This window comes from Bison bison, unplaced genomic scaffold (genome assembly GCF_000754665.1).
Source record: "Bison bison bison isolate TAMUID 2011002044 unplaced genomic scaffold, Bison_UMD1.0 scf7180017864305, whole genome shotgun sequence".
NCBI lineage: Eukaryota > Metazoa > Chordata > Mammalia > Artiodactyla > Bovidae > Bison > Bison bison.
Window position 1 is genome coordinate 1,865,938 of NW_011494877.1, and position 14,996 is coordinate 1,880,933.

Here is a 14,996-nt window from a genome sequence, read left to right on the forward strand (position 1 = left end):
TAAAAAACATGCGGTTTATCATGAAGTTATATTTAGGACTCTTACCATTGACAGATCTCTGTTGTTATTCTTCAGTTTCTCTTCTTGCCGCTCTGCAAGGAATTAATGAACTGGTTAATATACACAGCGCTGAGCAGGAAGCAGATGTTAAACTGTCACTGACTGGTGACTACAACAATGTTTCTGTCTCAGTTATCACTTAATAAGATAAGCTGAATACTTGGAATACCATATACTTTGTACTAACAGAAAATTCAAGTGCAGGAGAGCACTAAAATTAGTTCAATTTAAATAAATAAAAATCTTTAAAGTTTAATTTTTAAAATTACCTCTGGTATTAAGTGTTTCAACTCTGTACACTGAGATATAATATTATTATTACATCAATGGGAGGTATAATCATAATGACTATACTTAGATTTCAAATATTAATTACCCATCTCAAGTTTCTTTCCCACTTTTTCAGTTTAAGAGAGCATAGCATCTAAAAATTAAAAGCCAATTAAGATAAAGTTAAGTTCAGCTTGTTTCATCTTACAGTCAAATGAAGCTAAAAATAAGCATACTTTCATATTTAAGTCACTTGGAAAGCTAGGAAATTTGACATATATTTCAAGAAAATTGTTATATACACCAAATCTAAACTGCTAAAGAAGTTTCAGCTACACATTAATGCTCTTATCTACTGTATCCCATGAACACTGTTGTTGTTCAGTTGCTAAGATGTGTACCATTTTTTGCAACCCCAGAACTGCAGCACACCAGGTTTCCCTGTCCTCCATTACCACCTGGAGTTTGCTCAAATTCATGTTCATTGAGTTAGTGATGTCATCCAAGCATCTCATCTTTCTGTCGTCCCCTCCTCCTCTTGCCCTCAATCTTTCCCAACATCAGGGTCTTGTCCAATGAGTCAGCTCTTCGAATCAGGTGGCCAAACTACTGGAGATTCTGCTTAAGCATCAGTCTTTCTAATGAATGTTCAGGGCTGATACCTCTTAGGATTGACTGGTTTGATCTCCTTGCTGTCCAAGGGATTCTTAAGAGTCTTCTCTCGAGAACCACCACAATCCAAAAGCATCAAAGCTTCGACTCTCAGCCTTCTTTATGGTCCAACTCTCATATCCAAGCATGACCACTGGAAAAACCATAGCTTTGACTATACGGACGTCTGTCGGCAAAGTGATGTCTCTGCTTTTCAATATATTTCCTAGGTTTGTCATAGTTTTCCTTCCAAGAAGCAAGTGTTTTTTTAATTTCATGGCTGCAGTCACCATCTGCAGTGATTTTGGAGCCCAAGAAAAGAAAATCTGTCACTCTTTCTATTGTTTCCCCATCAATTTGTCATAAAGTGATGGGACCAGATGCCATGATCTTAGTTTTCTGAATATTGAGTTTTAATCCTGCTTTTTCACTCCCCTCTTTCACCTTCATCAAGAGGCTCTTTAGTTCCTCTTTGTTTCCTGCCATTTGGGTAGTATCATCTGCATATCTGAAGTTGTTGATATCTCTCCCAGCAATCTTTGATTCCAGCTTGTGAGTCATCTAGCCTGGCATTTCACATGATGTACTCTGCATATAAGTTAAATAAGCAGGGTGACAATATACGGTCTTGAGGTGCTCCTTTCCCACTTTTGAACCAGTCTGTTGTTCTATGTCCAGTTCTAACTATTGCTTCTTGTCCTGAATATAGGTTTCTCAAGAGACAGGTATGGTGGTCTGGTATTCCTGTCTCTTGAAGAATTTTCCACTGTTTGTTGTGATCCACAAAGTAAAAGTCTTTAATGTAGTCAATGAAGCAGAAGTAGATGTTTTTCTGGAATTCTCTTGCTTTTTCTATGACCTAACAGATGTTGGCAATATGATCGTTGGTTCCTCTGCCTTTTCTAAATCCAGCTTGTACATCTAGAGGTTCTCGGTTCATGTACTGCTGAAGCCTAGCTTGAAGGATTTTGAGCATTATCTGCCTAGCATGTGAAATGAGAGCAATTGCACGGTAGCTTGAACATTCTTTAGTACTGCCCTTCTTTGGGACTGGAATGAAAACTGACTTTTTCTAGTCCTGTGGCCACTGCTGAGTTTTCCATCAACATATTGGACTTTATTGCTGTGCTGATGAAGAAACTGAGGTCCAGAAAAGGAGAAGTGACTTCTCAGAGCCCATACAGGCATTTTATGGCAAAGCCAGGACTAGAATCCAAGTTTCCCAACCTCTAATCCAATGATCTCTATATATACCATGCTACTGCTTTCTTTGATCATGTATTTTTATCACCAGGATTAATTCACTCAACAAATACTTACTGATTACCTACTACATGCCAAGCACTTTTCTGGGTACTAGGGGTAAATGAATGATCAAAACACACACCAATTCATACCCTCACAAGAATATTATGAAATAAAAATATTAAAAAACCCTCTAAAATACAAAAACATACAATTGGAATATATTAAAGTGGTATGAGGGCTGGCAGGTTCAGGCAGGTGAAAGAAAGGAAGGAAGAAAAACAGGCCTACAGGGACTGCAGACTGGACCGCAGTTTTCAAACAACACATGGGTGAGATGAATACATGACTCTTTATCTTAAACAGTTCCTACCCAGTTTGTTCTCCATGGAGGAAAGGATACAAGCAGGAAAGAGTTGAAGGTGAAGATATATGGAAGAAAATGAACAAAATGGGATGGAGCTAAGGTGTATCTCAAGGGCTAGAGCTCCTTTTCTATTGAGCAGCTCTCTTACAATATAATAAGACATTTTAAAACTGGGGGTTTGAGGACTGGGGTAAGAGATGACTAGAAGTTAAACAGGCAAAGAACAAGTAGAAGTGGAAAAGGACTGCCACTGAGACATGAAAAGGAAGGTATAGAAAAGCATCTGTGCTAGAAACCTGCACATCCTTGACTTCCTACTCTACCTTCAATCAAACACCCAGTTCTATTAATTATACCTCATACTTATGAAATCTACTGCCTCCCCTCCTCCTTACTATCACTTCCTTAGTTAGGGTTTCCAACATTTCTTACCTATATTACTTTCAAACCTCCTAACAGACCTCACTGTCTTCACACTTGTCTCCTCAAATTCACGTTCCACATAAACGCATATCAGATCTACCGAAAAGGCAAACTGAACAAGATCATGATACTCGCCAGCTTAAAATCCTTCCCTGGCTTTTTATCCCTATAAGATCATGTTTATTTCTTTCTCTTTTTTGGGGGGGGGCTGTGTCATGCAGCATGTGGGATCTTAGTTCCCTGACCAGAGATCAAACCCTTATCCCCTGCAGTGGAAGTGCAGAGTCCAGAGGAACTGGACCACCAGAGAAGTCCCAAGATGATGTTTCAATATCACTTGCAAGTCCTGTATCTGGCTCTTGTTTCCTTCTGAAGCCACATTTCTGACCACTCCCAGAAATTTTTATGTTCTTACATCACCAAAGTTCCTTTATATACGATGATTTTCTCTTGATTCAGCATCTTTGTGCATAAAGTTCCTTTGACCTTGGGTAACCAAGTGTCCCAGCTTTCCTAGATTGTTCCAGTTTTAGCTCTGAAATCTCACATCCCAAGAAACTCCTTGGGTGAAACAAATTGGAATGATTGGCTACCCTACTTCTACCTAAACTATTTCATCCTATCCCATCAAATCCTTTCCTGGCTAGCCTATAACTCAATTTTTAAGCCTCAGCTCTTATGTCACCTCCTTTGGAAAATCTTGACTCCTTAAGCAATACTATTCTCAAGAACTTTCTACAATTATAAAAGTATCTTATATCTGTGCTATCAATATAGCTACATATAGCTACTGAGCAATGAAATATGACCAGTGTGATTGAGGTCCTAAAATTTCAACTTCATTTAATTTCAATTAATTTAAAATTTAAACGTCAAAGGTAGCTAGAGGGTGCATAATTGGACAATACAGTCTTAGACACTGGATTAGAACTCCTGATTCAGTAAAACCTAGGAGTAACACTCAGACTCAATACTCTGTTCACCTGATGTGAAGAGCCAACTCATTGGAAAAGACCCTGATTCTGGGAAAGATTGAAGGCAGGAGAAGGGGACGACAGAGGAGTACATGGTTGGATGGTATCACGGACTCAATGGACATGAGTTTGAGCAAGCTCTGGGAGATGGTGAAGGACAGGGAGGCCTGGTGTGCTGCAGTCCATGGAGTACAAAGAGTTGGACACAACTGAGCAACTGAACAACGACAAAGACTCAGAACCCTTCATTTTAACAAGTATCTCAAGCAAAACTGATATGGGTGGCCTAGAGACCATGTACGAGCAATACTATATAGAAAGAACTGCAGGATACAAGCCAAAGTTAGGTGCACGCAAAAATTAAATCCTAGGAAGCACTGCATACCAGAAGAGGGAAAGGTACTATAAACGTATAGTAAGCCCAATGTCTGGCTTATCCCAGGGCTTGCTCTGTCTGCAGGAATTGCTTTAACACAGTTCTTGCCTTCCTGTAACCAGTTAGTTCAGCTTTTCCTGAGTTCTTGATCACATATACCCTTAAATTCCTTATTACTTGAGATAGCTTACTATAGCCAAAGAGCTAAATAAAATACATCAAAAGTAGTTTATCTGCTATGAGAGGGAAACATAAAATAACCAAAATATCTGCTCCTGAAATTAAGAATGAAAAATATAGTCTTCAGACACCTCAGTTTCAAATTAATGGCTCTACCTAAGACCACAATCTAAGAGCATCACCTAAGTGATATCAATGACATTTTGATTTTCTGAAACACTGAATGTGCTGACCTTTCCCCTTTTACTAAAAACTCCCTTCTTTTAAAGCAGCAATATCCCTCTTTATAGTCCCCTCATCACTATGTGTGTGTGTGACGCATACTAACTCGCTTCAGTCATGTCCAACTCTCTGCGACCCTATGGACTGTAACTCACCAGGCTCCTTTGACCACAGGATTCTCCAGACAAAAATACTGGACTAGGTAGCCATTCCCTCCTCGAGGGTATCTTCCTAACCCAGGGATCAAACTACTATAGTTTATAATCATATGATGCTAAACTCTATTTGTAGGTGCTTCCCTGGTGGTCCAAAGGATGAGATGGTTGGATGGTATCACAGACTGAATGGACAAGAGTTCGAGCAAACTCCAGGAGATACTGAAGGACAGGGAAGCATGGCATGCTGCAGTCCACAGGGTCACAAAGAGTCAGACACGATTTAGTGACTGAACGATAATATCCCTGGTGATCTAGTGGTTCAGAATCTGCCAGCCAATGTGGGGGACAAGGGTTCGAGGTTCAATTCCTGGTCCAGGAAAACCCCATATGTCACAGAGCATGCACCACAACTACTGAGCCTACACTCTAGAGCCCTTCGAGCCACAATCACTGAGCCTGTGCACTGCAACCCCTGAAGTCTGTGTGCCTAGAGCCTGTGCTCTGCAGTAAGAGAAGTCACCTCAATGAGAAGCCTGCGCACTGCAATGAAGAGTAGCCCATGTTCGCTGCAACTAGAGAAAGCCCTTGAATAGCAATGAAGATCCAGCACAGACAAAAACTAAATAAACTTTCAAAAGTAATAAATAAAGAAACTCTATTTGTAGCCTTTACCTCTCTGCCAGCTCCAAACCATACATCCAATGGTGTACCAAATATTTCCACCCTATTGTCACACAGGCACAACAAATCCAACATGTTCAAAACTGAAATCATCCTCTCTTCTTCCTTATCCCAATCTGCTACTCTTCCAATATTTCTTGTTCTAATCAGAAATCCAGGCTTCTTCCTAGACTCATTTTTCTCTACATACCTTACATCTAAAAGGTCATCAAGTTGTGTTACATCTACTTGCCTAAATTCTTTGAATATGAACCACCTACTCCAGTCCCAGTACCACTGTTCAGGTTCTTGCTATGCCATTTGTATGCCAAGGATACCTGAAAAATCTCATAACTTTCCTACCTCCAGAATGATCCCCTCTCTGGTTTATCCTCCAAATATTGCCAGATTTGTCTTCCTTAAAATGTAATTTCACACCTGTCTAATTTCCTTTCTACATATGTTAACCTCCTTACCTGAGTTTAATTTATAAGGACCTTTATGGACTAGGCACTACTCATTTCTCTAGGCTTGCCTGCTTGTATGTTACACATACCTTTTTTTATTTGTTATAGTACACTATTTATAGTTCCAGGTATATACCTTGCTATTTGACTGCTCTATGCTTTTGCATATGCCTATCCTGCCAAGAATATACAAGACTTAAAAATGTGGATTCTAAAATTATGAATGTACAGGTTCAAATCCCTTCTCTACCACTGACTTAATTGCACCATACCACTGATTGACCAAGAGCAAGTTACTTAACCTCAATTTTCTCATCACTAAAAATGAAGTAACACTGTTCACTACCACATACCATTGTCAAAAGAGTTAAAAAATATGTAAAGGCTTACTTCAGGGTTTTGCAGATGGGCCAACTGACCAGTATTTTATTTATTTATATTTTTACTTAGTTAATACACACTAAAGCTTTGAGATTCAACTTAAAGCATTATCTCCAAGAAAACTTGATCCCCTAGATTGGTTTGAATATCCTTTCTCTTTACTTTTATGACACTCAGAATGTATCTCTAAAAAATATGTATTATACTGCATCGGTTTGTTTTCCCTCTTTAGATCTCTTAAAAGACAGAATTATTTTTCTACTTTGGTGCTTCAACGCCTACCAGAGTGACTGGGTATACAGAGTAGTACACTGGTATACCCATACAGAGTATATGTACAATAGCATTTTGCCATGGAACTGAATGATCAGGCCATTAAGAACACATCTAATATCCCTACACTAAGTTGAGAAGCTTTAACCAGAACAGGAAACTGGGCTTCCCTGGTGGCTCAGTGGTAAAGAATCTGTCTCCCAATGCAGGTTCGATCTCTGGGTCGGGAAGATCCCGGAGAAGGAACTGGCAACCCACTCCAGTATTCTTACCTGGGAAATCCCATGGACAGAAAAGCCTAGCAGGCTACAGTCTATGGGGTTGCAGAATCAGACTCAACTTAGTGATTAAACAACAACAATAACTAGTAAAGGACACTGGTATAGTCAAGCCTGGTAGAGTAATCTTCCAGGATTTAACAGCAATGATCCAGGTATAGAGACATAGTTTTTGATCCAAATACACAATTTCACAACAATTTTTTCCTGATTTTAGAATCAGGAAGCGTCATAAAGTACAAATACAAATTATATATAGCCATTTATAAATTGTCTTTTTGGAACAGAATTACATTCTGTAATTAAATTCAAATTACACTGAAAAGCCAAAAACAATTATTTTGCAGAGTAGGTAAAATTATTCAGCAGAAAATTTCCTACGTGTTGGTGGGTTTCCATCACCAGTCAATTCTCAGTAAGGAAGTCATGGCAACAATAAACACACATAACTCAGACTTAACTGAAAATAATCATCTCAGATAAGAAAAACAAAACACTTTTACAAACTATGCCAAGAACCTTCAGCCAAGTTCAAAAGCCATGATTGTCAACATCATTTTACTAAATTGAAATTTCAAAGCTAAGAGCAAAAATAAGGAAGTGCTTGAACTTGTCCTACAATACGGTAGAAAGAATCAAGTAAGATAATGTACAAGGCTTCCCAGGCAGCACTAGCAGTAAAGAACCTGACTGCCAATGCAGGTTAGTCATGAGACACAGATTCGATTCCTGGGTCAGGAAGATTCCCTGAAGGAGGGCATGGCAACCCACTCCAGTATTCTTGCTTGGAGAATCCCTTGGACAGAGGAGGCTGGCAGGCTGCAGTCCACAGGGTCGTACAGAGTTGGACATGACTGACGTGACTTAGCACACATGCATGCAAGATAACGTATGCAAGTGCTCTCGTGACTGTAAAACTATACAAACATGAGTTATCACTATTGAAAACTTTATTTAAAAAAAAAAAGCCCACATGCCCTAGAGCCTGTGCTTCACAAGAGAAACCACCACCACGAGAGGCCCACACACTGCAACTCGAGAGGAGCCCCTTCGCCTGCTTGCTGCAACTAGAAAGAAGCCTGTGCAGCAACAAAGAACCAGCACAGCCAAACATTTTTTGAAAAAACAAAAAAAAATTTCTTATATTTTCATTATCTAAGAATTTATTTTTCCAAGAAAACCTTAATATTGTATATACCAATAACTCATCTTACCAATTTTCTTTTTTTGTTGTCGACCAGCTGACTCTGTTATTGTTTCCTTCTTCTTTTCCACTGTAAACATAATGACATCATAAAAATTAATTATGCATTACACTCAAGAAACAAAGACTATATTTTATCATAGCTGAACCACTGAAAGCAGCTTACAAGAAAATTACACATTGGCTTTGATGGTGGTTGTGATTAAGTTAACTGGCGTGCTCCCACACCTGCTGACAGTAAAAGGTAGACACAATATTCTAAGAATGTAACAGCAACATTGTAAGCATCATTAATCAAATACCCAAAAAAGACTTCATAAAGACAGTCATGATCAAAACTGAGATGATTTTCAGGCCATTAGCTGAGACTGCCTTAGACAGTATCTAAGCACAATTTAAAATTCTGCTTCCCTGGTGGCTCAGAGGTTAAAGCGTCTGCCTGCAATGCGGGAGACCCCAATTTGATCCCTGGGTCGGGAAGATCCCCTGGAGAAGGAAATGGCAACCCACTCCAGTATTCTTGCCTGGAGAATCCCATGGAGGAAGGAGCCTGGTAGGCTACAGTCCACGGGGTCAGAAAGAGTGGGACACGACTGAGCTACTTCACTTTCAAGCACAATTTAAAATTCTGCTTCCTCAGGTGATTAATTGTAGTTCCAGTCTCAAATTCATTATAGAAAATGGGCATTCATTCATTCAGTTATTATCTGCCAAAGTAATAGGCTCCATTCTAGGTAGATAAAAAGATAAACATGATCCTTGTCATCTAAAAAGCAATCTAGTGAGGGCACATAATCAAATAACAATTACAGTATAGAATGCACAGGGTAGGAAGATCAGGAGTCAAAACAGCTAAGATGAACATTTCCTGAGACTTTTCAATTAATATGAGGATAGAGTAAGAGTGAGTTTTGGAAGAAGAACAATGTAACATATTTAATCACCTATGGAGCTTTCCTAGTGGGCTCAGATGGTAATCAATTTGCCTGCAATGCAGGAGACCGAGGTTCCATCCCTGGGTCAGGAAGATTCCCTGGAGAAGAACCACCTATGAATGGACTAGCAATATATACAGTAAAACCTTTATTTACATTATTTGCAATGGGACCCCACTCCAGTACTCTTGCCTGGAAAATCCCATGGATGGAGGAGCCTGGTAGGGTGCAGTCCATGGGGTCGCTGAGGGTCGGACAGGACTGAGTGACTTCACTTTCACTTTTCACTTTCATGCACTGGAGAAGGAAATGGCAACCCACTCCAGTGTTCTTGCCTGGAGAATCCCAGGGAAGGGAGAGCCTGGTGGGCTGCCATCTATGGGGTCACACAGAGTCGGACACGACTGAAGTGACTTAGCAGGAGCGGCAGCTTCTTATATTATCTTAGTATACTTCCTTTACTAGAACATGGTACAGAATATGTATTATTTCTAAAAGTTCATTAAAGAGAATTGCAGGTAGAAATCTTTCCCTTACTATATTAAGTATGCTGCTTGAATTTTAAAAGCAAAATTGGTGTTACTCCTTTATCAGAGATGTAAAATTCAATTTAACTCCACTATTACAAATAAAATGGTAAAATTCTGACTAAAATAAAATCTGAGTGTGTGTGCAAATATACACATTGGATGCGTAAGTGATAGGTACTATTCCAGGTAGATAAAAAGATAAAAGACGACATATACAGGGAGAGAAAGACAGAGATTTAGAATGAACTACTAGTTTGAGATCACAAAAGGAAAGAGTCATATTCTACAAGATGTTACAGAAACAAAAAATATTTCTCCCCATCCCAGAAGGACTATAACACAACTACTACTTGGCATTTAACCATGGCTACATAAAAACCGGGGGGGGGAAGGTGGGGATATCAGAAGGCTAGAAAATAGAAACATAAGATGATATTATGAACATTACCTGATTTTCTGGCACAATGGATTAAGACTAGATAAATCTTTTCCAGGGATAATACAATGTTTTTTTTTAACTTCATGAAGTTACAAAGAAACTCTAAGAAATGGAGATATCAAAGTTGACCAAAAAAAAAGATGTCTACTATGAAACAGATTTTTGCCTATGACCTGGTATTACTTACTGCATTCTGAATTCCAGAGTTGTCAAACAGTTTATAAATTACTCTAAAACCTTTATCATGTTTCACTGTAAACCAAAGAAATTCTTCATACTTTACAATAATTTGTAATTCGTAAATGTTCTCAAATAATTTTGTTACAAGAAGCCAATTACATATAGTACTTTAATCTTTCTCATTTATTGAAGTGTTCATTAGTCTATATTATAAAAGTAAAACAATGAAAAAAGACTTACTGATATTTAGAGCACAGTCATCTAGAGACCACCTCAATCAAACAACTTGGTACCTTTAAGAAAGCATCTTTCAACAAGGATGTCCACCACAGTAGCACAGGTTTCTAGATAACATCAGTATTCTCCAAATAATGCCTAAGATCAGATCTGCACAAGATGAGACTTGAATCTGTGATTCAAATCTCTTTATATTTCATATTCCTCAAAAGCGCAACAAACCTTTTTTTTTTTTAGATTTTAATTATTTTATTCTTTTACATTTTGAGTCTGTGCTCAAAAGGTGAAACCACTTAATTACAGAAAAAGAGCAGATGAAACAGCAAGGCCTCCCTTCAGTTTGGTTTATTACTATTGATTTGTTTGAAATGTGTGAAAATACACTTGCTACTGCTAAGTCGCTTCAGTCGTGTCCGACTCTGAGACCCCATAGACGGCAGCCCACCAGGCTCCCCCGTCCCTGGGATTCTCCAGGCAAGAACACTGGAGTGGGTTGCCATTTCCTTCTCCAATGCATGAAAGTGAAAAGTGAAAGTGAAGTCACTCAGTCGTGTCCAACTCTTAGCGACCCCATGGACTGCAGCCTACCAGGCTCCTCCGTCTATGGGATTTTCCAGGCAGAGTACTGGAGTGGGTTGCCATTGCCTTCTCCTCGGTTGTCTCCATACTTATCACTAATTCAGCCCCAAATTCTTGGCTAGCTGTCTGCATCTTTCCAATATAAAATCAGATCATTAGGAATTATAAGTTTTTCTAAGGAAGTTTCTCCTAGCATCTTCTAACAAGCTCAGCATGGTGCAAAGCTGACATTCTTAAGCATGTCAGATCTAAATCTGCCTTCACCATTGTCCAGGGGATTCCCTTTACTGGAATCCTGTGTTGGTGCTTCTATTTCCTGGAGTTCATATCTTCTTCTTTTTTTGGTTTATTCATTTGCTTTGATGTAGTGTATTTTCCAGTAGTTTGCTGAGATAAAAATGTTAAGACCTTGTGTATCTGGTAATTTCCTCAAAGGATCCTTTATGTCCAGTTCAATCCAGTCACTCATTTGTGTCCGACTCTTTGCGACCTCATAGACTGAAGCACGCCAGGCCTCCCTGTCCATCAACTCCTGTAGCTTGCTCAAACTCATGTCCATCGAGTTGTGGATGCCATTCAACCATCTCTAACCCTGTCATCCCCTTCTCCACCTGCCTTCAATCTTTCCCAGCATCAGGGTCTTTTCCAATGAGTCAGTTCTTTGAATCAGGTGGCCAAAGTATTAGAATTTCAGCTTTAGCATCAGTCCTTCCAATGAGTATTCAGGACTGATTTCCTTTGGGACTGACTGGTTTGATCTCCTTGCAGTCCAAGGGACTCTCAAGAGTCTTCTCCAACAATCACATTTCAAAAGCATCAATTCTTCAATGCTCAGCTTTTTTTATGGTCCAACTCTCACATCCATACATGACTACTGGAATATGCTTTTTATTACTGCTATTTCCATGTGATTCTTTCTTATAGTTTCCATCTCCTGAAAATCCCCATCTGTTCATGCATGTTGTCTACCTTTTCTACCAGATCCTATGACATGCCAATCATAGTTTTGTACAAGTTCTATACCTGGGCTCTACAAACTTTTCTTGCCTTGATGCATACCAAATTTTGAACACAGAATGTCAGAATGGCTTATGTTTGCAATTAAGACATTTGCTCAAAGAGGGAATTTATCTTATTTCTTCCTGTTACGAATATCTAGAGAAAGGTATCTACGCCCCTTCATTGTATACTGCACTCTTCATGGTAAACTCTATATAGAGCAAGCAATCATAAGTTTCAACTGATTGTATAAATGAAAATAATACATGCTCACTGAGTTTTTGTGTTTTTTTTTTTAAATTGAAGTGTAGTTGATTTACAATGCTGTGTGAATTTCTGATATACAGCAAAGTGATTCACTTCTTTTTCAGATTCTTTTCAATTACAGTTTACTACAAGATATTGAACAGTTTCCTATGCTATACACTAGGACCTTGTTGTTTATCTATTTTATATATACTTCTAATCCCAAACTCTTCATTTACTCCTCCCCTACCCTTCCCCTTTGGTAACTATAAATTTGTTTTCTATGTCTGTGCATGCTCACTGAGTTTTTATAAAGTAGAGGACATAAGACCATAAAAAAACACCAAGAGACTTTCGAATCACTGTCAACCTACCTTATACTTATCTTCAAAGAAAGAACATTAGTCAATCACATTAAAAAATACAACTATGGAAGCTGTGCCTGGCAACTATACTACTTTGAATTTAGGTGTCAGGTGAAGGAGACAATGTTTATAATACAGATAACTACTATAAACAAGGTAATTAATTGTGGACACTAAGAAAGCCCAAAATCTAGAGTAAATTCATGTTCATATAAGTATGTAAGGAATGAGAATATTTATCTAAACAAATTCAAAGTTAAACGTGTTTTATATTTCATAAGACTACTTCATGATACATACGACATGAAGAAATTTGTCTATGGATGCTACTACATGCTGGCTAACTAATTTATGATCAGAGCAGAACAATTTCTCACAAAGAATATATGTGGTGTTATATTACAGAAATAGTTTATTCTTTAATATATTCAACACACTTTTATCAAGCATTGAGAGAGCTAATCCTTAGGTAGGTTGATAAGGAATCTGGGGCCCTCAAGGAGGAAGAGGTCCAGGGTTCTCAAGGAGGAGAAAAGGACAAACATTTTTTTCTAGTTGCTTTGTCTTAGTCAATATAACAATGAGGACATGTTTCTCCTTAACAAGAACCTTCTGACTAACCTTGTTATCTTAAAATGTATATTGTGGGAGTGGGTCTGGTAAGACCTTTCTATTGTTAGCTCTAATCTTGTTAATTTAAGATGTATGTTGCGAGAGTGGGTCTGGTAAAAGTATATAAGGCCTTGATAAGACTAGTAGTGAGTGGGGGCACTCTCCATCCCCCTTCTGATGTCTATGTCAGAACCTTTCTCTGTCCCTTTTATACTTTAATAAAACTCCTACACAAAAGCTCTTGAGTGATCAAGCTGGTCCCTGGTCCTGAAGCTAAATCGTCTTCAGAGATCACAAATCCCAACATTGTTCACCATAATCTATCAGTATCAAATCTATGTCAGGCACTGTGTGTACTAGAGATATAATGGCCTTTGCTGTCATAGAAATTATAGTTTAGTTGGGGAGAGGATATTATTCAAACAATAATAATCATACACAGATAAAATTATAATTATGAGAAATTCTTTAAGGCGAAGGAGCTGTATAAATTAGGGATCATGATAGGGGAGACTAAATAAGGCTTTGAGATCTGAAGAATGAGTAGGAGTTCATTATACAAAATGAGAAAGGAAAATTATTCCAGAGAAAAAAGCAGTGCAAAAGCCCAACTGCACAGTAGGGAAAAAGCAAAATTGCTTCAGACGACGGCTAGAGAAAGAGTAGGGAAAAACATGATACAAATGTGGTCAGAGAGGAGACACGGAGGCATATGACCATGCTGGACTTTGTAGGACACACCTTTGTCCTCAAAGCAATGGGAAAAAACTGAGTGTTTTAAGAAGGAAAAGTAACATAATAAGATTTGTGTTTTGAAAAATTACTCCAGGTGTTTCTGTATGGAGGAAATTTGAGCAGCAGCAGGTAGACCAATGAGGAGGCTGTCACAGTAGACTAAATTAAACTTGATGGAAGTTTAGACTGGGTGATGGTGGAAATGAAGAGATGTGGAAAGACTGAAAACAATTCAGGAGGACAATAAAGTATCAGGGCTTGAGAATGGACTGCACATACAGGGTGACAGAAAAAAGTATCTGAATCAACAAATATTTATTAGACATTGAGCATGTGCCAACTACTGTTCTAGGAGTATAGGATAAATCAGTACGCAAAAACGATTAAAAATAAATAAATAAAAGCATCCTGCTCCAGTGAAGTGTCATTCTAGCAGATGACTCAAAACAAAAGAGAGCAGGATAAAGGAGATAAGTAGCAGTGGTAGAGGAGGTAAGCTGACTGCAGTTTTAAATAGGGTGGCCAAGTTAAGACTCACTGAGGTGAGCTCTAAACAAAGATTTAAAGAAGATATGAAGATATGGGCTTCCCTGGAACCTCAGCTGGTAAAGAATCTGCCTGCAATGCAGAAGACTCCACTTCAATTCCTGGGTCAGGAGGATCCCCTGGAGAGGGGATAGGCTACCCACTCCAGTATTCTTGGGTTTCCCTGGTGGCTTAGCTGGTAAAGAATCCACCTGCAATGAGGGAGACGTGGGTTCGATCCCTGGGTTGGGAAGATCCCCTGGAGGAGGGCATGGCAACCCACTCTAGTATTCTTGCCTGGAGAATCCCCATGGACAGAGGAGCCTGGCAGCATACAGTCCATGGGGTTGCAAAGAGTTGGGCATGACTCAGTGACTAAGCACACATGAGGGTTAGGTAAGATTTGATAGGGAAGAACATCCTAG

The 14,996-nt window shown here is 38.8% G+C and overlaps 1 protein-coding gene across 1 annotated transcript in view; it reads right to left on the reverse strand.

Moving 5' to 3' along the window:
- The window catches only part of TMCO1 (transmembrane and coiled-coil domains 1), a 56,437-nt gene that overhangs the window by 38,845 nt on the left and 2,596 nt on the right, over positions 1–14,996 (reverse strand). Inside the window, exons 3-4 of the mRNA XM_010851978.1 lie at positions 8,200–8,259; positions 46–92 (exon numbers count right to left, since the gene is read on the reverse strand). Of these exons, the coding sequence (XP_010850280.1) occupies positions 46–92; positions 8,200–8,259 (107 nt within the window). The remainder of the gene's footprint in view (positions 1–45; positions 93–8,199; positions 8,260–14,996) is intronic.